Consider the following 24,984-nt stretch of genomic DNA (forward strand, 5'->3'; position numbering starts at 1 on the left):
TCAATACATACACGAAAGATAGCAAAACCACCACATTTCTACAACTAAACAATGGAATTGATTACATTTGCAAATTTGAAGGTAATAAAGGCCTTCAGTATTACTTTTTTCTCATTACCACTATTAATAATTTCAACTAGTTTGCCTACAATCATATGGGTGTGTCGCTTGCAAATCTCTCTACGAGGACTTCAGTAAACTAATGAAGGGTATTAAAGTTGTACATAAGTTACGTCTTTATTTGCAACTGGCACACTTCAGGTTAATATCTTGAAGAGTCAACATTTCTTAGTCGAAGATCTATGGTGTGCATCCAAACTGGAATCTTCATGCATTAGTTTCAAGAACATGCTTGTGGAAGAAGGGGCTGTCCAATTGCCTCTGGTAGATAATGCATTGTTCTTCATCAGCATGAAGTTCAACAGGTTCACTTTGGATATTCTTAACATTGTCAGCATTTGGTAGTGCTCCTTACTATATATTTTCTGCACATTTAGGGTGCATGCTCATTCAGCTGCCATTGTCATATCAAACTGAACAAAGAGTATCTTTCATATTACCTCAATTTTGGCCCTTAGTCAATTAACAGTTGACTAAGGGCCAAAAACAAATATATATATATAGCTTAAAAAAAATCAGCCAGGTACTCACTAAAATGCAGGTTTTACCATCTGCTCTAAACCATGGAGGGAACATAGTACTGGAAAAATTGTTTGGAAATTTGTTTTATTTCAGTCTCTTAACATCTCATTTAAGTACCATTCGAGTATTTCAAAGTCAGATTAAAGTCCATTATTGGGAAAACTGGGGACGCATGAGGTTGACATTACCCTCTGTTAGATGCCTGTGTTTTGTCAACTATAATACTTGTCTAAAATATACAATACTTTTTAACTGAACTAGGTAAAGTCAGCAACAGGACACTAAGTGGACGAGTCCACCAAGACCATCTCCTATTCAAGCCCCATTTATTTTGGAGGGGGATTTTTATATGAGAGGAAACCATAGTCAACTGTAACAAAATATGTCTGCATTTTGTGTCTATGTATATTATATATTACATATTGTGTGTATTTGTACTTATACACACACACCTCCATGCGCACACTCTTATGGGCGGTATCCAACACTCCCATTTTGCCACTTCCCCTCCTTTCTTCTCTCTCTGGAGATTCTGGGGATGTGCAGGGGAAGGAGAGGAAATAGGAGTGTCTCTGCACCAGCAGAACTACACTGATGGTGCTTTTGATACAACCCAATATTTCAAACCCATTTAAATGAAGGATTCCCTACTGTAAATATGTCTGTGCTTTATGTTATTGCACTGTGGCCAGAATCAATAACTGCTAAAGAGCTTACTCGTATAGCAAAGGCCGCACTGCTGTTAAATTTACAAAATAGTTCTGTGCACATTTGCAGAGCATTTAATCCATGTGTTCCTGGACTATTATAAAGCACACATAACACTTTCCTCCTGCATGATTTCCCATATGTAAGGCAATATACTGAAAAGTAAAAGCTGCACACACACGGTATGACTCCTAACCTGACAGTATAAATATATAATTTCTGTAGGTTGTTGTACATCATCCTGAACTATCTCTGTCTATTGCAAAAACTGAGGATTTACTGTTGTTTGAAAATATTTACTGCAACTGTGGCTCATTATCCACACTGCTTTTGGTTTACATCTTGGACGAGAAACCCATTTCAAAGACGTATCATTAGGAAGCAGATTTTATTGCTGATTTCCAAACTGATGAGCCAGTTAGCATTTGATTTGTCAAAAGACTGGGCATGCAGGTGAAATCTGGTTTCCTGGCAGAGGGACGTCTCTTGTTCAGTAGAAGCCAGGACGGATCACCCCAACTCTTGAAATCCATAGAACTCACGTTTCTAGTTGTGCTCATTTTTCTCCTTTTAACAGAATGAAATTAGACCATTATCAGGCACTAATGCTTACTGCTGTTGCAACAGTTGTATATAGTGCTGTGCTGAGCCTGTCTGATACTCCGAAGAAGATTTAAAATGCCAAACTGAACAATATTTTAACATTACCTTTCCATTTCGATGATATTTAAAACAATACCATGTTAATGTTTATATGTTGGTAGAATTATGGGAAAATATAAAACACATGGTGTATGAACAACACAGAACTATTCTGTTTGGAGTGGATGGGTAGGACAAATCATCTTCAGAGGGAAGTCTCCTCCCCTTGTCTTTAAAAGGCAGACTGTTCTAAAGCTGGCAGAAGGCACAGGGCTAGGCCCAGACCAGTCCCTGCTTTGGGCTGCAGAGCAGGTTCCTCTCAGGGCTCCTGGCTTTCCTGGTTGTTGAGCCCCTATTGGCTAGGATACATTCCTTCTTTCGTGTCCTCTCTTGCTCTTTACCTTTCCTAGCTCTCATATGTGCCTTCCTACAAAAAAGAAGAAGGAGAATAGGAACCACTCACCTTGCCCAGGAGCTGCGCTCTTCACACCCCTCCCCTACCAGCTATAGAAATGTGCCTAAAGTAGTTGGGAGTTGAACAGCCAATGGTCAGGGTGATAGATGCTGTAGACCAGCAACCGCTGGAGGATCAAAGATTCCCCACCCCTACCCTAGAAAAGGGACCTGGAACTATGTACATTATCGCCAGAGGTGCTCTTTACTATAAGCAGGATAGCTGAATCCACTTGCAAGACAGCACCCTTCCAGAACAAGAGTCACTATGTTGGTAATAAAGCTCCTTCGACAATGGAAAGCCTCACTTGGCACTGACATTTATATAGTACGTAAGGGTGTAATGGGTACAAACTTATGGAAAGAGGAAATTACCTTGCCACTTTTACAAGTCTAGCCCTCACTCTAAAGGGGAGCAAGAGGAGTATCTTCAGCATCATGTAAGGTCTAGCCTTGTCTCTTTAACCATACCTTCCCACAGAATGGGACAGCCTCAGAACACGAGTAGCGTGTGTGGTGCCCCCAAGACAGCAGGGACATACTTTATCCTGGTAAACAGGCAGTTTTCCTGACTAAGTAAATTCAAGCTCTATCATAAAAAGTGGTTTCAGTTTTACTTATATAATCCCTTTCCAATACTGTGAGATTGGCAAACTGTAGCAAAGTCTCAGGACATTAAATACACCCACATGGGGGGGGGAGGGGGCTTCCAAGCCATAGTATCAGTGAAGCCTTTCCTGTTCCTTCTCCAAGATCTCAAACTGTGGGTCTCAGCAGCCCTAACTTTGGGGAAAGATCATTTTCAGAAACCCACAACTATTACCATACAAACAAACAAGCAAAGCCCACTCCTTAAAGGCCCTTTCTGGCCTTTATTTTAACTATAAAACCAGTCCAACATTGTCCAACATTGTCCAACATTATATAAGTTTCTATACAAAATGGAAGAATACAATGTTTAAGTAAGCCAGTTTCTTGCACCGTTTATTTCCCAGATGAACTACTAAGTCTACTATACTGAAATTTAAGAATAGCCTAACAAAATGTCATTTTGCTGGAGCCTGAATCTCCTAGCACTACTCAAAAGATACATGAAAGCACTCCCATAATACACAGAATGAATGCTTCTCTATGTAACATTCCCCCTTTTTAGTATTTATATTTTTAAAAACCCGCTTTTCTCCCCCCAAAAGCAATTGTTCAAAATAACTTACATTGTTACAATAATCCATTAGTACTAACATAATCACCAGACTAAAAGCAGCAACACATAAGAACAAAAAAAATAAAAATGAAATTAAAGGAAGACCGTTGCTGCCCAACCTTCCCTCTACTAATGTCTGAATATCTAAGAGAGGGAATGTTACACAAAAGCATTTCAATATGTGACCCTGTATCTGCAGATGGAACTGGTGCAACCTAGGATCAGATGGCAGACATCTAATCTGAGATATAAGATACGTTTTCCCATATCAGACAAGAAGTATTTGCCGAGCACTATCCAACAGAAATACTGGAAAGTTCACAAATATGCCATGAAAGACAGCCATCCCCTCACAATGAATGCAATCCACATCACAAGGTCTACAAGTCTTCCTCAAAATGGAGTGCAGAATCACTTTGCAGGAAATGTATCACGATCCCATTTGTGATAGCATGCCCAGAGCTCTGTCAAATCTAAGGCTTGTGAAAAGAGTTTTTATGGACACCTTTCTTCCCATAGATTTCTCCCAAACTGAAATAAATCTACTGGTGTTCTTGAATCTGCAGTTCTGTCCAGCAGAACCTATGGACATGAAAAGAGCACTTAGGTCTATGCAAATTCCCTTGCTGAGGATGGACATGGCACAAACAAAAGAAAGAAGGAATAACTAAAAATTATCTAATCTTTGTGAAAAATACATAGTTTGGGGCTAGAAAAAAGGGCCCCTCTCTGAGGCAATTGCGACAAGAAATGCTGATGCCTGAACTATTTGTTTGATGGAAAGTATTCCTGAAAAGGACACACTCTGAACAGTGTCAAATTGGACACTCATATGAGTTGTTCTGCCATGACAGACAATGTTGTTCCTATCAGATGTTGAGCTCTGCAAGGAGAAAATGGGCTGAACAGAAATCAGACCGGCCTACCTCCTCTGCCCTTCATCGTTTTGGTGTGTGGAGGCAAACTTCTGACCTGGCTGGAGAAGAAACCATTGTTTTTATCTAAGGAGTATTCCTCCTCCTGATCAAGTGGGATTTGGTTCCCCCTAGTGGTTGAATGCTGTAAATGTTGAGATTCAGAGGAAGTGGGTAGCTTTTCCTCCTCCTGTACTTCAGTTTGCTTCATGGCCAGGCTAGGAAAGACGACTTACAAAACACAAAAGAGAACACAAAACCAACAATCTATTCCTTCTATTTTAAATGTATAATAACCTCCGGAACAGAACTATGAAAACCAGGGGGGGAAATTGCCAGCCAGAAAACCTAGGGTATTGCTTTGATGACCTTCATTTACCCAAGGAGAAATACCCTTTAGGTAAAAATAATAGTGGCTTCTCCCTTGCGTAATTAAGGTACTAATGCTAACTACAACCTGCATGAGAAACTCAACAGCTGCCTAAATTCAAGGTCACACTTGTCGCAAAGTGGTCTCAGTGGAAGCATACTGTTCTTTTTAATAATGTTTAGTGAATGTATTGTATGATGACCATATAGCATGAGGGTGAGGAACCTCTGGCCCACAGGCCAATCTTGGCTCACTGGGGGGTCCAGTTTGGCCTAAGAGGCCATTTTTCCCAAACCATGCCCACTGGCTTCACTTGTGATGTCAGCTGATCAATGGGAGGGCAGGGTTCAATTCTGCATTGGCTGTTCTCTGAGCAGAATTTAACCCCCTCTCATTAGCTGATGAACAGAGGTTAAATTACGGTATGCTTAGGGAACAGGCACACCCAGCCAAGGAAAGTTTTTCTCTATTTGTCCCCCCCTCCACCTTTGAAAAACACTTAAAAGAAGCTTGCATTTTACAGGCTTTCAAATTTTATGGGAATTTAGCCCATGAGGCCAATCCTGCTAAGAATGTGGCCTGTGGAGCCAAAAAGGTTCCTTGTCCCTGATGCGGTGGCTTGGTAACCCTCATAAATAGGGACAGTAGTAGAGAAAGCTGCAAAAGCCTGAAACCGAAATATGCTGAGAAGATCCGTGGGCTTGCCAGGTATGCTGTCTCCCTGGAGGAGGGATTAGAGTTGTAACTGAAGGGTTGCCATCACTCAAAGCCCTCTGATATGTATCCCTTTCTTCTCATCCATGTGGGAACAAATGATACTGCCAACAGGAGCTACAAAGAAATCACATCAGACTTTGAAGCTCTGGGAAATAAATTCAAGGACTTCGGGGCCCAGGTAGGTTTCTCATCCATCCTTCTGGTACTTAGAAGAGGAATAGAAAGGGAAAGAAAAATACTCCAGGTGAATGACTGGCTATGAAGATTGTGCCAACACAAGAGATTTGGGCTACATTTCCTGAAAGCTGGACTGTTGGCAAGTGATAGGTTGAAACTCACAAGGACGGAGAATCTAATTCTTCATGAGCTGAACTACTTTAGTAAAGACAATGAACTCCTGAGATTGGCTTTGATGCTGCATTAAGTATCTCAGTTTTAGATTCCACCTGAAAAACAAACTTGTCCATACTCCAGATTTAGGGAAGGACAGAGAGAAAATAAATACATTAGGGTGTGTTTATTAACTCATCCTTGAGAGTCCCTCCTTCTAGTCTTGTTCCTGGCCTTTAGATTGTCTTTCACGTTGGACAACTTTTTAAGTGGCTGCTGAACTAAACAATTGGAAACTAATTATGGAAAGCAATTGGGTTTTTTTAACTGGTTGCTGGGTTGATATTTCTGTCAAGAAACCCTAAAATGGCCTCATGCTGAGCTGCACATATTGGGAAAATCAGAAATTAGGCTTGAGTACAGCCTAGGTGTCCAGCCAGCCAGCTATCTAAGTGCAGTGTACACAGCAATATTTCTATTCCTCTGGCTCTGTTTTCATCCTTTGCCATCAAGTAATCAAGAAAAAGAAGAAAAACAAAATAGCCCCTATGATTATGAGTATAGTTAGTGCTTTAAAAGAGTAATGGGTAGCCATTTTTTCAGATCACTTAAAGCTATCTCTTTATTTCACCCTTTAGCAACAAGCACCGCCCAGAGAGCTATTGCTAGTCGGGCGGTATATAAATTTAATAAATAAAATAAATAAAGCACCCAATCCTGCTCTACTCATAGCTGCAAAGTAAACAAACTCTTACTTCTTACTGCAGGTAAACAAACATGTTTCTTTATTGCTAGCTGGCTAGATAGCACAACTGAAACTGAAACTGAAAAGCAAAGCAAAGTCCAAGGGGTGGAGTCTAACTCTAGCCCATAATGCAAAGTTCTAATATTTAACTCTATACACACTGTTGTTTTTTTTTCAAGATCACTAAAGTAATTAATGAATGATTATGATCATGAAAAATCCACCCTCAGACAGGGAAAGTCTTGAGTGAGCAGACTTTTGTGGGCTCTTCCAGATGCGGCTTTTATTGTGCACTCACCCTGCCTTATTCATTGAATGTTCCAGTGGGAAAATTGTTCCTGTTAACAATCTGAAATTGTTCCTGTTCTTAAAACAAGCTATTATTCTTTAAATGGAGGTTGTCATTGTCTACCATGTCACAAAAAGACAATTTCCCACAAAAAAATCCTAGAGGGGCAAAGTACAGCTCTAAGAGGGGGTGCCCCCATTCCCTCTCCCCCCGCCGGCTACAGGCCTGGTTATGCAAGGGGCACACACAGGATTAAAGAAAGGCAGCTGGATTCTTATTCTGAAGCAAAAGAACAGAGCTACTTTGACAGCTGTCCTGACAGTGAGTCAAGCATGGCTTCTAACATTCTGAAGCCCTCTAGAGACAGACAGGAGCTCCTCTCTGAGATTACAATTCAGGTAGCTTATTTGGAAAAAAGATCTAAAGTCAGAAATCAAAGAAGATTTAATGGAAAATAATGTGAATGAAATGGTGGGGCAGGTTGAAGGGACAGCAAAATACAGCGTTGGAAGCTTTTGCTCTGGCAATTAAAAACAATGACACCTCCTTCTGCAGACTTTCAGACCATGCCCCCCCCCCGGCATACTCACATGTGTTTTCATTGTTGTATTGTCTCAGATGAAAGAGCTGAGCAAAGTACTGCAGATCCGGAGAAGCCGCCCTCAGCCTATCCAACTGATGCAGTGAGTCGCTTCCTCCTCTAACCAGTTTTTGTATGAGCTGCCCATTATAGCATGGCCCAAGTCTTGGAGGCTTACATCCTACTAAAATGTAGTTCTCATAAGGTCCCTGAAAGGCATTCTCTTCCAAAGGTTTAACTGTTGCATCCACCACCTCATGGAAGATCCAACTTGCATTGAGACTGGTTAGGTCTAGGGGTGACTGGTTGCAATCACCCATTGGTAAGGAAGAAGCACCCACTGCAGTGCCAAGCCCACAGTGCAATCTGAATTGTGGACACCAGAAGACCAAGGACTTTTGCAGGGTACATCACATCTGTCATCTGCACTGACAGCAATGGAACCTTTTGCTTTGAACTTGACAATCCTCTCTGGTGATCAACAGGGCCCCCAAATGCAACAGCCACTGAGTTGGGGACAGATGGCTCTTCTCTGTATTCATGAGAAATCTGTTATCTTTCCGACATGGTAGAGTCAACTGGATGTCCTGTGAAGCAGAAATAGGTGATTTGGATCAAATCCAAATATGTGATTTGGACTGAATCCTGGATGATCTGATAAACATGCCCTGATGTTGAAGATAGGCAATCTGGGTAGCCCTGATTTTCATGAAGGCAATAGGCACTGAAGTGAGACCAAATGGCAAGGCCTGATATTGGAAGTGTTGATCCCTGTAGGTGAATCTTAACAATCTTCAATGGTTGGGATGAATTGGCATATGCAGGTAAGCCTCTCTGAGGTCTATCCATGACAGAAAATTTGAAATATGCAGTGCTTCCTTTATGGAAGCCAGAATCTCCATCCTAAATTGTCTGTAAATGACTGATTTGTTGAGACATTTGAGGTCTAACACAGCCTGGCAGTAGCCATCCTCCTGCAGCACTCCAAGATGAGGGAAGATGGAATAAATACTGCAAACAGCCTCCTGGTGGGATTGGTCCATGGCATCTGTGTTCTGCATGTGTCTGATGGCATCCAACACTATTCTGCTGTTTGTTGGACATGAAATGGGAAGAATCGTGATGGGGCGATGATTGGAGTTCTATCTTGTACCTGTACTTGATTGAATTCAGCACCCACTGGTCTGTCATCATGTTCTGCACTTGATAGCACTGCTGAAATCTCTCTCATACACACACACACATGTGCTGTGTAGTGGAATCAAAACAGCTGCTGACGCTCTCCCTTAGCTGACTGGGAAGTGGCAAGCTCCAGAGTGGAAACTTTGGTCTGTTCCACGTGGGACAACTGGGTCAGAAATGTGTTCTCAAGTGGCACTAAGACACCACCAAGTGGATAGCTTGAAGAGGCAGAAAAATGTCAGAGCTCCAGGTACTTCTAGGAACTCCTCACCTTGGAGCATCAGTTAATTTTTCTGCTTTGCTTGAACAGGTTGTTTTATTTTATTTTATTTTGCTAAAGCTCTTCTGGCCCTTTCAGTCCTTGGAAGGTTGTGAGAGAGTTCATTTTAAAAAGTGTGGGAATGTTTGGACTGTGCATAACATCATACAATATTTATTTATTTATTTATTATTTGATTTATATCCTGCCCTTCCTCCCAGCAGGAGCCTTGAGGTAAAGTGCATGCAGGGCTTCAAGGGGCTGCACTGAGTGGTTTTACAGCTGTTTTTTCTCTTACTAACTTCAATCTCTGCTGGGGTTTACAGCAGCACGATCTACATCTACTATGCTGCCCCAGACTTTCAATCTCCCTAATTAATTAATGTTCATGCTTGCCTGCCTGTACTCCCACTGATTAATTATACTGTGATTTTCCCCATCTAATGAAATGCATTCTGATTTCCAACTAATCAATGTATTACATGATTACCAGCATTTAATTCTATTTATAACTAAGCAAGGGTATTAAGTGATTGCCAGTAATTAATTTGTGCACAGGAATTAATTTATGCACTGATTTAAAAGAGTTAACTTGAATGAAGTAATCATGGAGACAAATAAACTGAACAGCAGTGTTAGAACTCTGGTCTGAGTAGTCACAGTCGAACTGATCCTTAGCGATCCTTCTACAGCCACTCTTTGTTGCCTTGAGTTCTAAAACTCCGGCAATGGAAGGAAGGAAAGCAGCAGCAGAAGAGAAGTCTCTAAGCAGGGTGAGGGCCCCAGCCATGCCGCAAAAAGTAGCACCTGCCATGTTGCAATATTTAAAAGACCACCAGCAGCAGGAGAGCATGGAGCTAGTGATTCTATATTAGCAGTAACGGTGGCTGGCTTGGAAACACACTATAGCCCCAATGCAGTCATGGCAGTGGCATCAAACATGGGCAAAAGGGAGAATCTGATCCAAAGCCCTGTCTGCAGTAGCAGAAACTGTTGAGGATAATATAATAGCTGCAGAGATCAGGCAGACAAGACTGCAAGCTTTAAATGAGGAAGACATATCTGAGACAGAAGAGCTCCATAGGACTTCAGATCTGCAAACACCTTTAACTTCATGCTCCCCATTAAGCAGCAAACCGAGTGGTTTTAATCAAGAGAATCCTGTAGCATATAAAGCAATGAAGTCCGTTGCCACCTGTAGCCAACTCAAGCTACAGCACCTTGGACCCAATATTATCATAGCTGTTTCCCCTTGTGGCCAAGAGAGGCAAAATCAGCTTGTAATCAATATATCAATATAGGGGCTCAGGCACCAGCTTCTGGCCAAACAAGCATACCACAGCCAGTTCAATATTGTAATTCTATGATGCATGAAAGCACATCTGTGCCTTCTGCAACAGCTGACCAGAAATGGGATACAAATCAGCAGCAGCAGAAAATTGGTTATTACCTTCAACACTGATCAGGCAGCTTCAAGAGGCCTTAATGGCACACATATCAGCAGAATTATTATCAAGTAACATGTCAGTGCTCAACATTAATCATGATAAATGGGCAGTGTCCAACGATGTGCAGCTATTGACAGTGCCACCACATAATCTGAATCAGTCACAGTGTCTCCCAGTTTTTCATAACACCCCTAGGGATCGAGTGAGAGCTATTTCAACATATTCAGGACTTGTATATCCACTTGCAGATAACACAATGGAGGAATATGAAAGGTGCAGCATCCCAGATACAGAAGAGGCTGGATGGAGTGAGGACTCTGATGTAGAAGAACAGGTATCCACATGACTGTTCCAGGATGCACCTTTCTTACAATTCCTCATGAAGACCAGGGCTACACTAGAGTTTAAAGGAACTGAGCCTGAATCCACACCATTAAGGGTGGCAAGTCTTACCAGGACACAAGAATATTGAAAAGGTTGTGAAGGTGCCAAATTGGTTAAATAAACTAATAAGGGAAGCTTGACAAGCACCACTGCAATCAAAGAAATAATTGCCTTATGCCAGCAAATATGATATGGTAGAACAAGAAATAATGAAGCAGCTGAAGATGCCAGACATGGACGAACCCATTTCAGCTCTGTTGTCAAAAACTTACCTATCCAAAGAAGAGGACTGTCAACTGAAAGATTTGACAGGATGGAAACTAGACTTCACATGAAGGAACGTACACAAAGCAGCAGCGTTGGCCTTAGGAGCACCTTGCACAGCACTGGTTTTTGTGAGAGCAGCCAAACTATAGACAGATGACATTTTAGCAGATCCCAATCAAGATCTGGACTGACTGAGGAAGACCTGCCTCAAGATTGCAAGAGCAACAGCCTTTATGGCAGATGCATCTATAGATGCACCACAGTTTGCCTCCAGCACCACAGCTGCAGAAATAATGTGGAGAAGAATACTGTGACTGCAGCATTGGGAGGTGGACCCAAGCTCCCATCTGATCCTCACTACAAAGCCATACAAAGTCTTAGGGGACCAAGCTTTGGAAAAGGTATTGGTTAAGACCAAGGATAAGAAAAAAGCAGTGCCAAATACAAGCCAAAAGAAGGACAAACTTACACAAAGGCATTTTCATCCATACCAGTCCCTTCGTTCCCCAAGATTTGGAACCAGAACTCAGGATGATAGACCCTACAGACCAGCCTGGGGATGCCCAAAGGTCCAACAAAACAGAGGACCACACAGCATAAATAATATCCGTTGATCACCTTGGATTCCATCAGTAATCAAGACTATCCTAACACAAGGACCAGTAATCCATCCAGAACTCGAATGGTTAAAACTAACCACCTGGAAGTTGAACAGCAAAGTCTGTTGAAGGTGAAGTTGGCACCAGATGTGGTGGCAACAATGTTAGTCTCAGGAAAACTATCCATAATACATATTTGCCAGTACAGATGGGGAAAGTTTGTATCCTGATGTGTGAAGAAAAAGAAGCAAGCCTCACAAGCAGGTCCCCCATAGAATAGATTTCATATGAGACTAAAACTGAACACACTGAGACGGCAGGCATCACCACTGACATCAGTACTATTGGCATCCTTGTCAACATCCATCCTCATCTAAAGCAATTTCTAAGAGGAGCAGTGCTTACTAGTCCTCTGGTGCAACACAGATTCCCAATTTGGAATCTACACATGGTGCTACAGTGACCTCCTTTTGAGCCCTTGAAGGAAATTTCATTAAAACACTTTATCGTACAAGGTCCTTTTCTTAGTGGCGATTATGTCAGCAAGAAGAGTCTCTGAACTGCAAGCTCTATCCATAGCCAATAATCTATGCATATTTCACAAGGATAGAGGAGTCCTCCGCACAGATCCAACGTCTGTACCAAAAGTGACTTGGGCTTTTAATAGACAACAGGAATTAATCCTGCTCACCTTTTGCCCCAATCCTAAACACCCTTCTGAACACGCATGTCTCTCTAGACATCTGTAGAGCACTTGGTGCATATCTCAAAAACAAGACCAATTTGGAAAACAGACTTCCTGTTTGTCTCTTTCCAACCTCTACCAATAGGACAGAAGATATCCTCCTAATTATTTCTTAGAAACCTTTTCACATTTTTAGATAACTTCCTTCTTACTAGAATTTCCAGACATGCTCAAATCCTCCAGCTCTCTCCATTTTCCCCTCCTTCAGCCAGCATTCCTTCTCTCATTCCACACATAATTCAAGAACTCTTGTGTTACACTTAAACTTTCTATTAACATACAGCATTTTCCACCATATCTGTTACCCTTCACCAATTGGATTATTATTTTATATACATAGGTGTGCCTAACCGACCTATTTATATATGAACACCTATTGTGATGCACTCAGTATACAATAGATACATGGGATGGCACCCTATGCTTTATTTACACCTTACAATGAATCCAGATCTAATGAGCTCCATTCCAGGCTCACACATAACATTCATACATCAAATGTTTTAACCTGATAAACAAAATCTACCATTTCCATCCAGCCAGCATTCACCTTTTACCCAGGTAATCAGTCTGGAAAACAGATAAGGAACCTTACCAAGCCAGGGGCATGTCGTAGATGTAATGTAGTCCCTTTTTCCTGGATGTGAAGTGTCTGCTGCCATCACTGACCATTTATATAGGCCTTGCTACGCCTACTCCACCTCAGACATTCCTTTTGGGTGTTCCCACCTTATTCTGGCCACCTAGCACATAAAGCTTATACTTATACTTGTTTTTCTCAATCTGGCATGTGTCCTAATGACCTAATGTATTTTGGCTATTTCTGCATGTTATTCTTCATAAAAATGTTTACCACTATTCTTTATCACTCTTACACATTCTCCAGCTGTCTACTGTTCCTATCAGCTGTTCTTCATGGCTTCAGCTATCCTATTTCATCATCCCAAATTAATTACCTTTCATGACCTTTCGCCAAGCTGGTATTTCATCCAATATCCTTTTATTCTGAGATCTCACCATCAAGCATATTCTGGGGTTCCAGGCTTCCCCAATATTATTCATATATTGAATAATATATGAATATTAGGAAATAAGGAACTGACTTTCAGAATAAATACAGCTGAGGTCTCAAGACCATCTTATCCAGTTGTAAAATACATTAGCTGGGGATCAGCTGAGAGGGCCCCCGACACCAAAACACTCTTGGCCAACATGATCACAACCCAAGAACACAGTATTAAGATTAAGCAATCTGATGGAACACGTAGCCATAGGTTCAAACAATGCCCCTATAAGGGCAATCACTACCCAATTAAGATTTCAGGTTGGAAACCTATGAACCATCAAGGGAGTCAACAAAGCAACCCTGTGCAAGTAGATGTGGAGAAGAGATGGAACTCAGACAATCCAAAATGCTGCCTAATGCAGCCAGCTGTCTCTTCAAGGTATTTGTGCAAAGACCTTTCTCCAGCCTCACCTGGAGAAATCCCAGCACCTCCATACTCTCATCTGGGGTAGGAGTCCTACCAGAACAAAGAAGGGAAAGCTCTCCAAGTGAATGAGTACACCCCATCTGTGGACTTCTTCCTAGAAGTCAAAGATTATGTAAACTGCTCTTCGAATAACCCAACTGCATCAACCAGCCCCTTTCTACCTCCAGGTTATCAGCTGCAACATTTGAGGCCTCAGATGGACCATTAGACCCTGCCTCAGAAGAGCCAACCTCCACTTCCTGTCCAACAATGACACCAGCCCCACAGACCAAGGCCTCCTGGACCAAGAGGGGGCTATTGCATCTACTTCCACCACTGCCCCCTGAACCTTGCGCAGAACTTTCACCAAGAAAGGAAGTGGTGGAAAGGTATACTACAACCTACTTTGCGACCTTTCTGCTAGAGCATCTATGCCTAGGAGCCATCAGGCAAAGGAACCTGAACAAGAAATTTTCCACCTTTACATTTTCTGGCATGGCAAACAGAACTATGACTGGATCCACGAAACGTGTCCATCACCATCTGGAAAACTTGCAGATGTAACTCACACTTGACTTCTGTCATCAACATCCAGCTCAACCAATCTGCCATCTGGTTCAAGACACCCACCAGATGCTCTGCCTTTATGGAGCGAAGAGCGGCCTCTGCCCAGGCAGAATCACTTTGGCTTGTCAAGAGAGACCAACCACTTGCCCCCATTTGTTGACATAGGCTTTCCAGTGACATATTGTCCATCCAAATGAACACATGGGAATGAACTATTTCAACTTGGAAGGCCAGAGGTACAAACTGAACTGCCTCCAACTCCAACCAGTTAATACTCTTCTGCTGTTGGAAGGCGTCAAAGGCCAAATCCACCAAAAAGGCCACCAACAGTGATATTTTCTTCAATCTCACCATAGGACATACTGCCCTAGTGAAAACTGAATTTGACACTGACACCTCAACCCCCCAGTGAAGAGCTATATCCACCCTCTTATCACAGGTATCCCTTAACACCTGCCTTCCTCTCCAGCAGGAAAGACTGTTGAAGATTACAAAGCTGCGACTGGGGTATCCACAATGGACACGTACAACTGTTCCATAGATTTGTCCAGAAGGCTGTATAATCTATTAGCCAGCCAGTAAATGGACATATGCTTAGCTGAGGTAATTCATTCCCTTGACCAGTCCTTCTGAAATATCTCTGGAAGAGGCACTGCCACAGGTAAAGGAGCTCCATATGGAAAATCCACCTTCATCCCTTTCAACGAAGGTTCCGCCTTGTCATCAGCAGATGGCTGCTTTAATGGGAGCTGCAAGGTTCCATAGGCCTTAGCTGTTAAGACATGAAACATTTCTGGAGAAAAAGGCCTGGCTTGAGTTGAGGGACTTTCCACCTCTTTTCCAGAAAGCTTCCCTTCCTCCCTGTCTCCTGCAGTGGCTGGGGATCCAATGGAAGATGCCCAATATGATCTGAATCTGCCCTTTGATTGAGGAAGGGAAGAAAGGTCCTCTGAGAAACTGGAAGAGAAGCAACAGGATCCTTGCACATTCCTCTAGATCTCCTCTGAAACTGGAAACTGCACTTTCCCTTTCTCCCACGCACCTCCTGGAACCACAGCAGGAACTGGAAGGGCTGCAGGGATGTTCCGCCCCCCACATTGACCATGACTGGCAAACCTGCTCTGCAATCAGCTCTTAGATGCAATTCAAGATTTTTTCCCTTCCCCAGCTAGGCTGTGAAACATACTAGTGGGGTTGAGTATGGCACCCCACCAGGTCATCTTGTCAGGCCCACAACACTCGCCTCTGATCTTGGAGACTTTTGTCCAGGCTCTGAGGGGCTGACATCTGGCAAAGATCTTCCCAGTAAAGTCCCTGTGCAGTGTCTGCCTGCTCCATATGCAAAGAGCAGTCACAAATGCACCGCTAGGCTAGGGCTAACATTCCATGGCCTATCCTTTGCTGGTGATACGGAGTGGCTCATTCCTCACTGCTCCACCTGACACAATGTGCTGTGGCTTCTCCTCCACATGTGAGCGATACGAAGATTAGTCTGAGGCTTCCTGCTTTTGCCATGCTGGCATTGCAGGATGGTTTGAACTAACACCATCACCACTGCAATCACTGCCATTGCGGCCTTCACAAATGGCATTGGGACCAACTACCCTGCATTTGGCAGGAAACCAGGCTGCTTCGCTGCCCCCCCCGCTAGTGAATCCCCCCCTTGCTAGTCTTATGTGTGTGTGAAAATAGAAAGGGAGGGGAACCCAAAGAAGGACAAAATCAAAAGGAACTTTGAGGAAACTTAACTGCTTGGACAGGAGATAAGAGCCTGATCAAGGCACAACCTACTAGCTCACAGGTAGAGCCAGTCTGGGAAGCACAGGGCAGCTCCTCCTCCAGAAGGGAGCTTTAGGGCTTTGCCTGTCAGATACTGTAGGAGATGCCATCCTAACTGTGGTCAATGCCCTCTAGAATCCTCTGGGGAAAAGCAAGGGGCAATTCTTTCAGCTGACTAACAGAAAATGTTACTTTTCCAAAGCAAGAAACTTCTTTAGAGTAACCCAATCCTGCTTGACCCAAGATCCTGTTTTATACAATATACATTTAGTAAACATATAGTAAGATAGCAGTCACACGTTGAATGGATGTATGCCTTTGTATTGCAGAGTTCTGGAGCAATGCAACTATCAGCTGGTCTTATGCAGAAATGCAGCAATAGGGAGTCATGTCTTACTGAATTTCAGCCTGCCATTCAACTGTTAAAGGTACAGAGCTCCTAAAAGCAAAAGGGGGAGAACTCCCTGCTCATACACCCTAGAAGGGTACTCTTCTAGATGCACAGGTGACCAAAGGGCTTGGTCTGAGTGAGAGTTGTAATAGAAATGTCTTCTGAATGGAGGACAAAGATTCAGAATGGGTTTAACAATGGTAAGGCTTTAGTGGAGAAGGACTGGGAAGGCTGGCAGAGGGCAATGAACAGATGGGAGAAGTTCGAAATTCCACGACAAGGAATTGTGAAAAGGGTGTTCTATAAAAAGGATTATTAAAATGATGAGAAAAAAATCAGAACCAATTCTGAGAAAGCAAATTAAGAGAAGTAGCAATAAAATAATATGCCAAAATAAACCACAAGCTCTGAACCAACCATACCCTCAACCAATCAGCAACCAACAATATTGCAAACACATTTTCTATTACTGTTCTCCGCCCAGGGCAGAAAGGACTCTTGGCTGCCCCCTTCTCAGTTTCTACATCCATATTAAAAAAGTGAACATAATGACTATGGAACAAACAGAAGTTCCTAGCCAATGACTGGTTAATGCTGTTTTCAGACAAATTAGTACTGATTATTACAATTATGCTTTTCATATTATGATAGCATTTATCAGTTGAAGTGTTCAGATAAAAAAGACATTAGGTGTTACCAATAGCCCCTTTTTCAATGGGAAGCACACACATAATAAGCTTTTATAGAAAAACCCCTGGGTTCACATGCTCCATGAAGTGCATAAAATGAGTCTAACATCCCTCTCGAGTGAGAAAGATGAAATAAAGAGAAACTTTAAAATATATATATAACAAGCTTTACCGGCTGTTTTGACGAATCTCACTTTCCATGTACCCAGCTGGAATTTTCAGCCACTCTACTGGATTCATAAGTTGCCGACTCAGAGGAAGCAGCGGCAGTTCAACCTTATGAAGTCCATTCATCTCTTTGGAGGAGTATATTTTTCCTGTACAAAGTTGGAAGCATAATTTCCATTAGCTTGAGTGATTGCTCTTGGAGATGAAGGTAAGGCAGCATCAAGGATCAAATCCACCCCTTCCATATATATACCACCCCCCTACTGTATCACTTCATAGTCTTTGAGGAATGACCAAATGATCCCAAGTGACCATATCTGCATCCTTCAGCTCCCCCATCCTATCCCTCAGGACAAGTCAGACTAACCTGTAGAAGCTTGGTGCAGAAGGGGAAAGAATAGGCGAGCAAGGGCTATCAAGTCTGAGATAGCATAGCATTACCTGTGTCACACTGCTGAATAATGCCGGCCTCAAGGTACCTTCCTTGTATCTCCTTTAACAAGGGGTCATATAAAGGCGGAACTGAAGCCTATTTGAAACACAGACAAGTTCACATATCTTCTTTTATTATTTTTAAAGTTTTAACAATCACAATACATACACAAGCAAACATTAAGAAAGGTGACAGAGTGTGCAGTATTTTTCCAGCTTGTTTATAGAACTCACCGTATAATGGTACACGGCAAAGAACAGTAGACTCAGATCCAAACATCAAGGAGTCCCTCCAAAAGGACCTCTGAGAATCAGGAGGTCTAGGCTCCAGGGAAGCTCATATTTCTGCGCTCTAGAATCCCATCAGTTCCAGAACAGAAGTTTTGATTTGTGGCCAATGTATTTTCTTACAAGAAAAGGCTGGGCAGACCCCAGTTCAAATGTCACTTTGGCCTTCAGTGGGTGGCTTAGGCAAGCTATCAATTTTTACTGTGAAAATCCTACGGCCATTTTCACCTCCCACTCTTCTCTTTCCTCCCAGCCAAACAATCTCCTCCTCATCAGTGTAACTGTAATTGCTGCTACTGGCAGTTGTAATTTGCTGGCAACTGTAATTCCAAGTGCAAATTCAAGCTGTTGAGAACTAAGAAAGTATGTGTCCACAGCCACAATACTACAGGTACTACATCTGACAACAAGAAATGTGAACTGTACATATGTGGGGTGAAGGGGAGAAAATGTGAGGACCTAGATGGGAAAAAGAAAAGCCAAGTCTACAGAAAGGTATGTTTGTCAGTGGGCAATTCCCTAAAGCACCAATTAATTCTTAAAATTAAATCTAATTTGTAAAAATCTTTAACCCAAACTCATCATCCCTTCATGGGCTGTGCCCATAATGCTCAGAAACCAATACAATCTTCATCAGTGTTTAGTCAATCTGCTTAATCTTCTGGTCAGAATTAATTCTACATGCTGGCTTTCCTACCTTCCAAGTGTTTGTAGAACTCTTCAGAAAGAAAGGATCATAAGAGGAATGACTATAACTTTCTAAAAATGTGCTGCCCTGTGAAAGAAGGAAAAGTGCAAGTTGAAGCTATGCATGCAACATAATACTTAGCTAGCAAGTAGTTAATATTTTCTCTGTAACTCCTAAGGTACATCTGAAAATACCACAAAATATCCTAGATGAATATTCACAGTACATGAACATTTATCTACCATTTACTGCGTGTAAAATTAATTTATCTCCATCATTTTTATGCATCAATGGCACTGAACAAGTTGGTTTCATAAATCAAGTCATGATACTAACTTTTAAATCTTTCAGCATTACCAAGGTTGCCATTTTTAGTGCAGTAGTCACCAAACTTGAGTTGTGAGCATGTCTGTTAGGCAGCAATCTCAGTTATTAAAAACAGATTTTGTGGCCACTAAATATCAAATGACACTTTATAACATAGTTTTTCAATTGTGGTTACAGAAAATATTTCCCCAGAAAAAAGCAGCTATGTTGGACCCCATCTGGATCAGGACCACAGCACAAAGGGTTTCTTCCCCACACTGTTTTTGTTCCAGTTTGTTCTCAAAAGTGCTATTTACAATAAAGAGCAACCTTAGAGAAAAATCAGTTGGGGGTATTTTTACTAGGAAAACGCATATAGAAGAAAGAGGTTTCTAAAAGCTTCCCATGTGACATACTCCTGATCCAGATCAAGGCCCAGTGTAGCAGCTTTGTCTGGAAAATGAAGTGTTCAGTACTAAATATGCTTTTTAAAAAAGTGTGCTGAACATAACATATAATTTGGAGGAGTTCTTAATCAGACAGCAAGACACAGGGTGCATCTACACTATAGAGCATATTTATAGCAACATTAAGCCCATTTTTCTCCTCCAAACCAAGCAACCTTGCAATCTGCAGCTCCAAGGAGGGGCTACAACTCTCCAACAGCAAAGGGTCGGCATCCCCACTAAACTACAGTACAGGATTCTTTTGCCTGTGGCATTCACATTAGAAACCAGCCAGCTATATTTGCAGTGTAGGTGTGTTGCACACCCCTGGGTTTTTCAGTACATAGCTCAGAAGTACAAGATAGGCTTTCATTTCAATTACATCAAATATATAATTACAAGGATTGTAGCCCCACAAATCAATATAGGATACAGCCCTGCTCCAAAGAGCTTACAATCTTGTGTACTATGCACCTTTTAGATTCTCAAAGAGGAGTAAAAAGTTTGTACCAGACAATTGATACACAGAGTCACAGAGGCACTGTCTCCTCAGTTCTCTTTCACTTCATGATACCCACAGTGCAGGTAGCACTGAATCCAGAATATCTTACCCCACAAGTAATCAACAGCATTTACAAAACACCTAAGAAACATTATAAAATATGAGCACCTGAACCTGATCTACTGTAGAGCTAAACCTTTTTGGGGCCATGGAACTGAAGGAAACCAAAGCATCTTCTGTCTTCAAGGATATTTAATGCTGTCGCTATTCTTCTGCCGAGCTTGATATCTCCTGTAGGATTGGATAGGTGGAGGTATAGGGAGGAAGAAAGGATTGTGGGAGTGGTAAGCACTGAAGGCATGAAAAGGTTCCTGTTCTGAAGCCGAAGGCTGTTGTGTGGACAGAGATAGTTCAGAAGCTGAAACAGAAGAGGGTTCCGCAGCAGGAGGTGGAGAGTGGGAAGGAAGACGCGGCGGTGGGAAGCTTGGCAAAACAGTGGAAGAGCCGGTTACCTCTGAGAGGGTCAGCTGTAAGAAGGGTGGCTGGAAAAAAAGGGAAGGCGAGTGGAGGTAAGGGGGAAATGGAGGAAGTGAATGAAAGAAATGAGGTTGAACTGAGGGAGGAAGCAGTATTGAGGGGAGAACTATTATTGGTGGAGACATGGAAGGGGAGGCTGAAAGGAGAGAGAATGGAAATGGAGGAAGAAAAGAAGGAAAATATGAGCCAGAGGAAGAGTAAGGGGACTCAAAAAGTGGGTGAAATGGAGGAAGGAGCACACAAAGGGAGACTGGAGATCCAGGAGCAGAAGAAGCCTAATGGCAGGAAAGACACAAGGAAAGTACAAAACAAATGCATGAACAGAAGAGTACAGTATGTGTATTGGTTAGTGTAAGGTAGCTATGGTTTCTGTATAAGCTTCACTCCTCCTGATTACTACAGGTGCACATACACCCATTCCTAGGCATACCTCCAATTGTCTTTATTTACCAGGGCCAGTCCCAACTTTGGGGTACATGACATGTTCAAATAAATTAAATCAGTGACCCTATTTTTGCCTTCTGAGGATGTCTTATTAAGACATCATCAGTGTGAACTGTTAATTGTCATTTTTTCAGTGTTCAGCTCCCCAAGCATGGTCTTTAGAGATACCTGAGTGGGATATAGAAATATCTCTTATCTGGTGCACATATGTATAAATGCATATTCATGTGTGCTCTAAGGACCATAAAACAGCCTGCCATTTCACACTCTGCAGTAGTTGAAGCACATTATGAGTAGACTATAGGACAGTTATGATTTTGTTAATATTAATATCTCGTTTAAAATGCCAGACACAATAGTATTTGTTGTAAAACAGTTGAGAACAAGTTACTGTAGTATAAATTAAAACATACAGCAGATGTCATAGCATCTTCAACAATGTGTAATAAATAATGGGGAGGGAGCAGTGATCAAGAATGTTATTCACTCATAGGCAAAAAACCTTGTGTTTTAAGAACTTACCTATAGCCAACAGATATTTCCATCAAACTTTAAAAAGCAGGGAAATTGGACAGCTATAGTGAATGCACCTGGGGAGCAGGAGACCTGATCTCCTCTTGGAGATATGGTACTGCCCTACAAATTGGTAAAAATGCAAACACAATTGTAGCTTGGAAGAATTTGGTAACATGTGCCTCTGAGCATATGGTGAGTGGTGGCAACACCTGCCATCTCCAAAGATGGAGAATTACTTTTTTGTATGTTTGTTGGCGTTCTTCTTACTTTGCTTCTTTTCTGTGTTACTACTGTTTCTACAGAGAATCTAACCTAGAAAATTAGAGATTGGATGGGTGGGCACTGAGCAGAGGGAAAGCCCCTTTCCTTTCCAAAATGAAAACATTGTGAACAGTATCATTTTTTTCAGGGTTTTCCCCACCTTTTTATTCTACAGCAGGCACATGTAGCTTCCCACCCAAATTTAAACCAAAGCTGTCCCTGGACACATCCACACCAGGCCTTTATTTCACTTTAGGCAGTCATGGCTTCTCTCAAAGAATCCTGTCAAGTGTAGATAGTGAAGGGTGCTGAGAGTTGCTAGGAGATGCCCTATTCCCCTCACAGGGCTTCAGTCAGAGCGGCTGACTGTTAAACCACTCTGGCCACTGGAGCTCTGTCAGGGGAATAGGAGTCTCCTCTCAGCACCCTTCACAAACTACACTTCCCAGGATTCTTTGGGGGAAGCCATGACTGCCTCAACTGAAATAAAGGTCTGGTGTGGGTGTGGCCCCCTGATTAGGCAAGCCCAGCAGCTGTGAGTCTGGCTTGTAGAACACTGACAGTTGGGTCTTATTGAGCATGCCAGGCCTTATCATTGAGTCCAATGCTAAATTTCCTAAATTAAAAATCAGCCAGGCATTTTTTAAACTTTTAAACTACAGAAGATGAAGGTCAGAGTATGGGGTAAGGTCAGTAATAGGATTACAGGTACTCTGTGAACATGGCTGATTTTTAATGAATTTCAACAAATTATGTGACAGAAAAAAGTCCAAAAAGGGTCTCGGTTTTTTCTCTCTCTTTTTACGTTGAACTCTTAATTCTCTCTGACTGTTTTGTGTATCGCCATGAAAATTTAGAGAGTTGTTAAGCAAGTGTTTCTGAGTTCAGAACTATAAGATTTTAAGGTTTTGTTTTGAAATGAGCTTATAGGAAGCATCAGAATGGCATGCGGGGGTATTTTCAATTTAACACTGCGGAATGCAAAAAATCCATGCTGGATATAGTATACAGCCACTCTCCTGGCCGTATAATAAGCATGTCTTTAGTTTCATCTAGTTTCAAACATTGGAGGGTATGTCATCACTTACTTTGTGCCCCAAAAGAAAAGGACTCTTGTCCTTCAGTTCTGAATCTGCCCACAAAACATGCAGGCAGTATTTTTTATTTTTATGTTTATTATTTTATTAATATTCATCTTCAAACTTACACACAGTGTTTCCGGAATGAACCATAATTAAAAATTCACTTTTAAAGTAAACTTATATTTAGATCTCTAACAAATGCAAGCTGTAATTTGAGTGCACAGCCCCAAGGTGACTATGAAATCTGGGAATTATTTTTAAAAACTATACATTTTCAATATTGGATTATTATATATTATTAATATTGGATTATTATATATTATGTGCAGGGAAAGTGTTTTAACCCAACAGTTTATGCAACCACACCGAACTAGTGCCAGTCTTCCCTATCCAGCAGAACTAGAAAAAGGCTAGACTGTTTTACAGCAGTAACATTAGACAACTAGTTTAAGAGTTGCCTCCAATTTAATATGAGCTAAGAGCAACATAACATAATACCAGGAATGGAATCTCCTCCCTCACGCCCAAGAGTATGATGTTTTTAAAAAAGACTTGTAAAGAATGGAGGGAACTGCAAAAGAGAGCACCTGAAGCCCACCACTACCACCAAATTTATGCTCTGCAGAATCTTAGGACAAGCCAACAGGTTATGAGGAGAAGGTAGGCAGAATGTAACTATAGTAGGTTGGTGTTTTCAATTGCAGGAAGTCAAGCTGAGAGGGAAAGCTATAATAAACATGTAGAAGGGCACAGTGAAACAGTACAGATATGTCTCATGATGGGACTTGAGCTGTGTTCACTCTGGGGTGTTAATTATATTCACATTGGACAAAGCCAATTTTTCTGTGTGTCCACATGTGAGTGCTTTCAATTTTATGCCTCCCAAATCTATCTCAATGTTTCTTTTCCACAATACTGGGCAGTGGTTGATGGGATGTTTCCATGCTTGTCTTGTCTCCTCTTAATTACTAGTTCCCCATCCTCCATTTTCTTCTTGTGCACCTGCTTAATTATTTTTTAATGTGCATTTCTCCGGAAGTTCCACAAACCTGAGGTTTCTTGTGGGCATGTCTGCAGGCATTTGTTTACCTGTGTGCATGCACCTTTTCTAAAAGATTGTCCATAAAAGTATGTATCAATCTTCTGCTAAAACAGTATTTCAAGCATTGTTTAATAATAGGAAAAATGAGGGTTTGGTATTTATAGAGAGGGAGGAAATAAATGTTTATGATGTAATAATCATGAGTGCCCATTGCTCCATCTCCTCCTGCTAGTTTATTTATTTATACATTTATATACCATCAGTTCATACAATAAAATTAGGCAGTGTACGACAATATATATAGTTGTGCTTCTTCAGCACAAACACACACAGGAAGGGGGGGAGGAACCACCAGTTCTGTTCATTTGGGGGGCTTGCTGGAGTGGGTTACATACACATATACCCGGCCAAGGCAAGATGAGTACAAATTTTATGTATCTGGGGAGGTGGGGCTTACTGCCAAAATATATAGTAGGCTTTAGTCAGTCACCTGCAGAGACAGCAGCTCATAAAGAGCACAGCAGCAGCACTATAGGGACTGCAGAAGACCTGCCCTGGGAGTGAGTCTCTGAGCATCTGGGTGCTTGCTGCTTGCTCCTTTGGGGTGCTGTCTCTCAAGACAGCTGCAGTCCCTGGTAAGTGCTGCAAGGACTGGGACCCCCTGCCTGACCTTGGTTCCAGAGAGAGGCTGCAGTTAACCTTGCAGCCGCTTGTATCAGCTGCTCACTAGGTCAGGAGGCATAAAAGCCCAGCTGCCCTTGGGAGGTGGGTCTGCCGCTGGCGGGGTTGCCCCTGAAGGGGGTTGCCACTTGGGGAGTCCCGAGGGCAAGGGCATTGCCCCCCCTTCTATTACCTTTTCTTTTTTTAATTTGTTTTCTGTTAAACCAATCTATAGG

General features: G+C 42.0%; 1 protein-coding gene across 6 annotated transcripts in view; it reads right to left on the reverse strand.

Moving 5' to 3' along the window:
• Window positions 1–218: 218 nt before the first annotated feature.
• Window positions 219–24,984, reverse strand: part of FAM228B (family with sequence similarity 228 member B) — a 45,795-nt gene continuing 21,029 nt past the window's right edge. For 5 of the 6 annotated variants that reach the window (XM_061607540.1, XM_061607541.1, XM_061607542.1 and 2 more), the window contains 4 exons: window positions 18,962–19,039; window positions 17,986–18,073; window positions 17,549–17,693; window positions 219–1,917 (listed from right to left, as the gene is read on the reverse strand). In XM_061607540.1, coding sequence (XP_061463524.1) covers window positions 1,725–1,917; window positions 17,549–17,693; window positions 17,986–18,073; window positions 18,962–19,039 — 504 coding nt within the window. In that variant the 3' untranslated portion in view covers window positions 219–1,724. Of the gene's footprint in view, window positions 1,918–1,959; window positions 2,420–17,548; window positions 17,694–17,985; window positions 18,074–18,961; window positions 19,040–24,984 lie in introns of those variants that run through there. The other variant, XM_061607538.1, reaches the window with a different exon arrangement.

The sequence above is a fragment of the Rhineura floridana genome, chromosome 2 (genome assembly GCF_030035675.1).
Source record: "Rhineura floridana isolate rRhiFlo1 chromosome 2, rRhiFlo1.hap2, whole genome shotgun sequence".
Lineage (NCBI taxonomy): Eukaryota > Metazoa > Chordata > Lepidosauria > Squamata > Rhineuridae > Rhineura > Rhineura floridana.